This window comes from Girardinichthys multiradiatus, chromosome 9 (assembly GCF_021462225.1).
Source record: "Girardinichthys multiradiatus isolate DD_20200921_A chromosome 9, DD_fGirMul_XY1, whole genome shotgun sequence".
Taxonomy (NCBI): Eukaryota; Metazoa; Chordata; class Actinopteri; order Cyprinodontiformes; family Goodeidae; genus Girardinichthys; species Girardinichthys multiradiatus.
The window spans coordinates 21,395,453-21,403,545 of record NC_061802.1 but is presented as its reverse complement, the minus strand read 5'-3'; the positions used below and the strand labels follow the sequence as shown (position 1 = coordinate 21,403,545).

Genomic DNA, 8,093 nt, shown 5'->3' with positions numbered 1-8,093 from the left:
TCTGGTTGGAATAAATTTATTTGATCTGTCTGTAAACAAGGTGATAAATCAATGTATGGCATTTCTTGGTTTATGCATATGACAGATGCATTAAAGACTGTATCCCAGATGTAAGAAAAAAAATAAAATAAAAGTGGTGAGAAAACAAAATGAACAGATCAGCAAACAGGACTTGAACAGTGTTTATGGAGTACACACATCCCACAAGGCCTAAACAGTGGAGCTGAAGCTACCAAAAAAGTGCCGATGAAACGACTCCTTAACCAAGTGGGCAAAATCCATCTTACAGATCTCTACATTATGGCACAGGATACACAGGTTCTGCAGTTATGTTTCAACAAGACAACCATGAGCATCTTTGTTCCAACCAATACCACCATCTCCCATCAAGTGTCATTTCTACTTTTAGAAGTTAGTTGTTTTTCAGTTGGACGTTACAGTTAGCAGCTCTGAGCGTGGACTGATGCCCCCCATAGCTCAGCTGACTAAAGGCAATTTATTCCACAGTTACGTAGTTGTCAACACAGCATGGGTTTGTACAAATGCATTCGTTTTAACAGTAGTGAGGATTTTTCAGATTCTCCCACCCTTACCTGCCCTGGACCCCCCCCCCTTTAGTTTTAACCACAACATCTCTGCCTGGTTAGTTTCCTTCATCAGAAAAAAGTTAGTCATCCTTCACATGATTTAGAGCAGTTGTATAAACACCCGGCCTGCAACTACACTTGGTCCTATAAAAAGAAAACAAAAAAATAAAAATATTCAAACTGGACACACTCCAGATTGTTTTATGCTGGGATATAAACTGTCCAAAAAAAAAAAAAAAAAACAGAGAAGATTGAGAACTAAACAGTGTTAAGCATCTGAGCCCGTTATTGTGGAATGTCCATGGACTGTATAGTTGGGAAGGTTGTGATGCCAGGGGGGAGCAGCCATCTACATCTGGATGACATGAGCTGAACTGATCCCAAGCACAGACCCCCACATTATCAAAACTGGTTCAGGACAGTACTCTGTTGGAAGCGGTGGGTAGTGTTCAATAAAAGGTTAGAAATCATGTAGTGTCATCCGATTCAAGCCAAAACCATGGAGGAGCTAAATAATTTGGCAAGGAGGAGGTTAGTGTGAGGTTTGTAGAGGATAACAGATATGCACAATCTCCCCTCCTGGACATGGAGGAAATAAAAGGAAGACAACGAGCTTTGTTAAGAGCTCAAATGCTCCAAAGGCATAGGCTGCTCAAGGAGGGAGTGTGTATGATCTGTGAGGAGTTAGTGGTAGGTACCAAGAAACACAAAAGGGAAGAAAAAAAAATATTTTAATTGATACTAAAGCTTCCTTTGTGTTCTGCCAAAATCGTATGGTTTTTCTTTGCTGGTCTCGGTTAAGTACAGATTTGTCATGACATCCTGTTTTAGCAACATGCTCATCTTAGCTATAGATCAACATAAGTGCTTGAAAGGAGGAGATATAGGAATACACAGAGCAAATGTGTGGAGGAAAGGGGTTCAAGGGTAAAATAGGAGGAGAGAAGGCAGAAAAACAAAAACTACAAACTAGGACTGGAAGTAGTGTGAAATGCAACAGGGTGGCAAGGGTGAACTGCTAGGTAGCTGGTTACAGGTTGCTTTAGTAGGAGGACTTCCTCAGGTATTCAGCCATCTGAAATGCTTTCTTGTTGAGCTGTCCTCCATGGACACCTTCTTTCCCCATGACAACAACCAATGCTGGAGTACAACAAAAGGGACAAAAAAAAAACAACAACAAATGAACAAGCGTGATGAGAGCAGGGATGGAAAAATAAAAACACTTTGTTCTACCTCAGTTTAATATGGGGCTACATGGTTTGGGCTGGGTCTGAGCCCTGCACTGTTAAATGCTCCTGGGGGATTTTATTTGACCAGACGACCTGGGGGGGGGGGGGGGTTGACTGAAATCTTTTTTTGTCCTTTTGAGTTTTGTGTTTTTTGTTTCCCTTTTAATTTTTTTTTTCCTTCCTCCACACCACAAAAGCTACTTCTAATCTAAAACCCCGAATCCCTCAAGTATTTTGCCATCGAGTATGCCTTCTTATTCAATCCGCCTCCATGGACCCCTTCTTTGCCCATTACCAAGACCAAGACTGAAAGAAAAGAGACAGAAGGAACATTTAGAAGGGACGTGGAGATCACACAAGTGAAGAGAAAAAGCACAGAGCCAAAAAGCAGCAGGCAAGACAGCTACAAAGAAAGACAACTGCACAAAAAGATGGGCAGTTCTTTTGGTTTGAAGGTTACGGAGAGATCGAAACATTCATTTTCTTATCAGTGCTGCTGGTGATCAGACATGTTACTACAATTAGAGCAAGCATGACAGGATTAAACATGGGTTGCATACAACCTGTTTGACAGTATACATTTGTTAGGATGAGAACAAGCAGAAGCAGAGCAGCAAGTCGGTGCAAGTCCCAATCAAATCTAAGACTTTTCCAGGTCCAAGTTATCACCAGCCACCGTTTAATTGAAACTAGAGTTCAGATGAAACAGGTTGGAGAATTCACAATTAAAGTGGTCCATGTTACTAACTTTGTAAAGTGCTGAAATTTTCTAGCAAAATCTCAATTTATACCATTTTGCCAAACGTACTGTGTCCCCCCACCAAATCAGTGAATTCTGGTGTTCACTTCCACGGCTGCAGGTGTTTACGGTTTGATGAGGAGAACCTTGACTGGGCTGCACAGTCCTGACCTCAACCTTCTTGAACACCTCCGAGGTAAACTAAAGCAGAGGCTGCAATTCTGGTTCTCATCCAACTATGAACACACTCCTACACTGTGGAAGATGTTTACAGAATAGTTAAAAGTTGCTATTGTGGCAACAGTGGGTCCATCACCAAATTAAACCTTATAAATTAATAGGATATCAAATTTCACGTACATTTAAAAGTAGACATACTTTTGGCATTATAGTGTATGTTACACTGCTAAAGAGCTGCATGCAAACTGAGCCAATCCAGTCAAGCATCTATCTCCAAGTACACCAAGAAGTGGGAGGCTAACATTTACCATTGCAAATATAAAACTATACTTTAACACTGCTGAAACAGACCCAAAGCAGTAATTCTGAATTCTTGTAACTTATAGGGCAGATTAAAGCGTCAAAACGGTGGATTTATTGTTCTATTAGGTCATCCATTTTTAAATTGATGTTAGTGATGAGCAAGGGATTTTATCTGGACATGCATAATTCATTAGAAATGAATATTTTTACTTCATCTTGAATTCTGGAAACATAGGTGTTGGTCTCAGACCAGAACACCAGAGCTATGATCTCGTTTTCACACCTAGTACCATTAAATTAGAACCACAACAGGTTGCTCCTTTAGGTGGCTGATTGCATAGTGCAACACAACTGCCAGGTGGGAATTATAATTTGGCCTTTCAAGGAGTACAGACCAGAACAGTTGTAATATTCACTAGGCCAGCAGCAAAGAATAAGAAAGTGGAGCTTCTGACCAACATTGCCAAAGACATGCATGCAGCCGCATGCTTAGGGTACCTCTCCTCAATACATGTGGGCACCATGAAGTACCCATAGCCTTGTGCAGAGGAACAGATGGTTACTTTGGAGACAGTGGGGTGTGTTAACCAGAAAGGTGGAAGTAGCATGCAGTTTAGGAAGGTTTAAGGAAATCCTGCCCCAGAAAAGGAGTTCAATGTGTAGAAGTGGAAACTTGCTTGTCCTGGAATATTCTCACCTGAAAGCTTCAGCAACAGTAGAGGAAATGGTACATGTGGGCTTTTACAGACAACATAGAAACTGCCACAACCTCAGACAAGTCCATAAAGGCATCTTGAATTAATTTTAAAGGCAACTATTCTATGCAGTATACTTAAAAAAAAAAAAAAAAACAGGCAATGGAGAAGTCTTGATAATTAGGTCATTTAAATGCACTTTGAGAAAGGTTGTAGGCTACAGTCTCAGACACTGCAAGCTCTAGTCTAGTTAACACACTACTACCCCCAATTACCAGCCCGTTGCCGTTACAAGAGCGAGCTGTGGTCCAAGGAGATGTAAAAATATAAAATTGAATGTAAAAGGTAATCTACTTAAAAGCCTTTAAGAACCCCCACATTGAAACACTTAGAAACTGACACCAAAAGGCAATGGTAATAGTTTAGATCAATAAAAAAAAAGATTTTTTTTTTTTTTAAAAAAAAGGGTTAAAAACCATCTTTCATAGGAAAAAAGCTTTATCATGGAATAGCTTTACATTCTGTAAATCATTTACTGAATTAAGCCTACAGAAAGATGTACATCCAGTTTAAAGTTATAATCAAATTGTTAAAACAAAATGGCATATCTCAGTAAACCTCTTAGGTTGCTGCAGAAAACATGCCTACATAGATGGTTTTACAGCTTAAAAAAAAAAAAAAAACAGCTTGAATACAGTTGTTCCCCCATCATAAAATTCCAGGATGTAAAAGGAGGTTTTACCCTTCATATATTGAGGAAAGGTGCATTCGACACCTCTACAACATGCATCCACAACACATGACCTACAAAAGAACCTAAAAAAACTACATCACTGTAGACTACGAGATATTTAATGCAAATAATGTGTAAACTACAGTGAATGTTGTACTCACCTTTGGCTGCTTTGCCTACAGAAATATTGTATGTTGGCTCTCCTCCTTGACTCTTTGTCCGGATGTCCATTGTCCAGTCATTTTCAATTTGCAGGCTGTCTCTGATTACTGAGCACTTTTTACCACCTAAGGTCATCCCACTGGTGAAGAATCCCTCTCGGTCCTTTCCTACTAACACATCGATCTCAGCTGGCTAAAAAGAAAATATATAAGCAAAGCAAGTTTGAGTAAAACATTTACAATACAAGTTTTTAGCATCATTAAAAAAAAAAAGAAAATAAAAAAATTGACATTTTGGCAACTTTTTTTTTGTTTTAAAGTTCATTTGCCATTTATTACAAAAAAAAAAAAAATTGGTAAAGACTTACAGTTTCTGAAGGAATAATACAGAATAAAAGGGCCAACAACAAAGGTTAAGTGGCCTTATTACAGAGTAAATATCAGCAGCTCATGAAATAACCTTTTATTTTGAAAGTAAGCAGTTTCCTAAAGATGCTGTGTTTCTTAGTACATACAAACACAAGTTTTGATATCAACTCACTTTTAGAAAATTTTAACAAGGTTTAAAAAGGCAGCTTTTATTATCCCAGAACAGAAGACACCAGGATTCAAATGTGACTGCACAAACATTCAGCTGTCTCCATTATCCCTGGAGTGACAACACCCTGAAAACTCAGACCAGAAAAAAATGGCTGAAAAAAAACAAAAAAAAAAAACTACTATGCAGTCTGTTGATTAGTAAAGTCTTGTGTAAAAAAAATTAATAATTCTGTCTCCAATAACAACAAGCTAACCTTACAAAGTTGATACAAATAATGTGATTTCACTTGCTTATTTAACAATATCAAAAAGGTATAGGGCTAGGGTGCAAAGTCATGACAAGAGTTGAAGAGACGAAAGGAGGATAACAATTTCCAGCCCAGATTAAGATGAAGACTTGCTGTACAGGGCGAGTTGATCAGTTCCTTAAACCCAAACATTGGTTTCGACATTGATCACAGTTTAGAATTCATACCTGAAGTTAACATAGTATTTCTCTGATATGTAAAAACCTTTAATATGTACAATGTGCTTAACAGAACAGGACTGGGCTACATGTCATTTTTTATTGGCAAAAATTTGACAGACCGTATTTTTCACCCTAATTGACTTGATTTAATCTACCCAGTATACCACCCTGTCCTGTAAAGCTGCATTTTTTTCCAACACTTTAGACACCAGAAATTATGACAGGCCGTTTTGTTTTTGATTTTATCAAATGAACGTTTTTCCTCATAAGTTAATATCAAACATAGGCAGCTGTGCATATGAAAAATGTACTTTCATATTTGGAGATAAAACACACAATTCACCTGAACAGGGACGTTTGCCCTAAAATGGAAAATGATTAAAGGGTATAAGTAAGAAAACCTTTTAGTTCTGACTAGATCTCATCTAAAAACCAGCAGTGGCTCGAACTCCTGAACTAAAGTCCAGATCTCTTAAACATGCTGTTTTTGTTTCATCTTTCCTAACCAGACGCCGAGTTGCGTCGAGTCCTGATCTCATTAAATTCAAATTGATTTTAGAAAATCTTGTCTTAATTAGTATAAAAGTGAAAGGCTTGATTATATACTATAACGGTCCGCCATACCCATTCACAGTCGCCTAGAAGCGATTCTACACCACGGTGCTCAAAGGAACCCTTTTTGCAAGTAGTTTAGAAACAACATTTTGCTTAAAACTCTATGGTATGACAAGCTTTCACGGTGTGAGAAGGGAATGGGTTTTCCTGAAAAGGATAACCAACAAAGACGAGTAAATTACCTTCTAGATCGATAAGAATTACCGAGTGGACACTCCCAGTAGCTTTAGCTAAAGGCGGAAAACAGGTTCATGCTTTGTAGCATGGCTCAGCATTTTAAAGCGTTACACAATACACATCATACACCGTGCATATATCGTTTTAATCATATGGCATCCACAACTCCAAAAACATAAAAACGATCTTTTATTTAAAAAAAAAAATACAAAATGGAGGCTCAAGAAAACGCGAAGGACGAACGAAATAGATATTAAACCGCCAGAACTGCAGTGTAGTGACATTGAAAAAGCCGCATACACCTAATATAAGATCAACAAAGATGGTGTCAAAAACATTTCTATCAGCTTCTAGTAAGAAAACGAACAAGAAGCTGAGAATGTATCCGCCATTTTGGAGAAAAGGGGCGGTAGAGAGATTCACAGAAGCCGAACAGGAAAAAAAAGACCGACGGCTGCTAGCTCTTAGCATTAGCTTCCAAAGGCTTCCCAATGAGGATGACCACCCCATTTGAGCTAACCTGTTAGCTTGATTAGCGCTGCCGACACACAGCTTTCCCGGCAGTAAATTCGCGACAGTAGGGGTTTAATTATACAGCTGCATTTTGGTTAAGATGGGACGAAGTTGTAAACGTTATACATTGGTAACACTTGATGCCGAGTCCGGTTATATGTTGTTAATCTTAAATGACCGGTATCAGAAGCAAATATGGCCAACTACGTTAGCCCCGCTAGCTATGGTTTACCGAATACTTAGATTGTCTTCGGAACCTGTACTAGGAATTTATAAAGGCAATTTACGAAACTGATAAAAATATAAATAAAGTCACTGAATGCTGGCAGGAGATAAAGCAAGGCTGCACGCCTGTCCATGTAAATCTCGTGTCGGAACACTGCATACCATGTGTACCGCACTCATTCAACAAGGCCAAGCTATGCAGATAAACGTTCAAAAGCTTCAATTACACATTTTTAAAACTTACGCAAGCCAAAGCGACATCAAAAAGAGCATACTAACCGTTATGTTGTTAAAGGTACCGCTGGGACACGCTGCCCAGACGTATTTGGCGTCCGTGTAGCCCATAATGGCCGCGTCCTGGCAGCTGCCATCAGACATCAGGTTGTCCACGTAGCTTTGCCAAGACATGTTAGTGATATTAGTTCTAGGATGGGAATAAAGTACGGCGAGTGAAGATAAATCACGGTCGTTTCTTCAACGAAGAAGAAGCGGTAGTTTTTGGTGGTTAACGGGCCTCCAGCAAGCAACACCCCACGGCTCCGTCACGTCCAGGCTTTCTTCTGGTCTAGGCAACGAAGAGAAGCCGCTGAGACCAGACACAGGCTTGGGTGTAGTCCTCACTAAATCACTCCGCCAGGCGTTCTTTGCCCTGCTCCTTCAGTGCATGATATATTGCGAGGCGGATGAATACAAAGATAACAATAAGTTACACAGACAATATTTTTTCCTCCAAAATGTTACGGTCTATTTTCTTAGGTTACACTTGAATTTGTAGTGTAGAATTTGTACAATAGTGTACAATAGTGCATATTGTTTTATGATGTTCCATAAATATTTTTTAAACACAATTTTAAGTAACATGGATGTGCAGCTCTTTTATCAAAAATAAAATACTATGTTATTTTTAACAACGTGCTTAAGTGCAGA

The 8,093-nt window shown here is 39.0% G+C and overlaps 1 protein-coding gene across 2 annotated transcripts; it reads right to left on the bottom strand.

Annotated features, from left to right (window-relative positions):
* Positions 1 to 7,799, bottom strand: LOC124873328 (profilin-2-like). Of its 2 annotated transcripts, none has more exons than XM_047373892.1 (3): positions 7,446 to 7,789; positions 4,628 to 4,820; positions 1 to 1,727 (listed from the first exon to the last, which is right to left on the bottom strand). In XM_047373892.1, the coding sequence occupies exons 1-3, from the start codon at positions 7,572 to 7,574 to the stop codon at positions 1,630 to 1,632; spliced, it is 420 nt and encodes a 139-aa protein (XP_047229848.1). In that variant the 5' UTR covers positions 7,575 to 7,789; the 3' UTR covers positions 1 to 1,629. The 2 variants fall into 2 exon arrangements, with proteins under 2 accessions (XP_047229848.1, XP_047229849.1); XM_047373893.1 differs by having other exon boundaries at positions 1,685 to 2,122; positions 7,446 to 7,799.
* Positions 7,800 to 8,093: the final 294 nt, after the last annotated feature.

Excerpts from the sequence above, each read along its gene's own strand:
- LOC124873328 (XM_047373893.1), bottom strand. The coding sequence starts at position 7,574 with ATGTCTTGGCAAAGCTACGTGGACAACCTGATGTCTGATGGCAGCTGC. Across the intron at positions 4,821-7,445 it reads GTACCTTTAACAACATAACG|CCAGCTGAGATCGATGTGTT; the intron begins GTTAGTATGCTC and ends TTTTCTTTTTAG. Across the intron at positions 2,123-4,627 it reads TGTAGGCAAAGCAGCCAAAG|TCTTGGTCTTGGTAATGGGC; the intron begins GTGAGTACAACA and ends CTTTTCTTTCAG.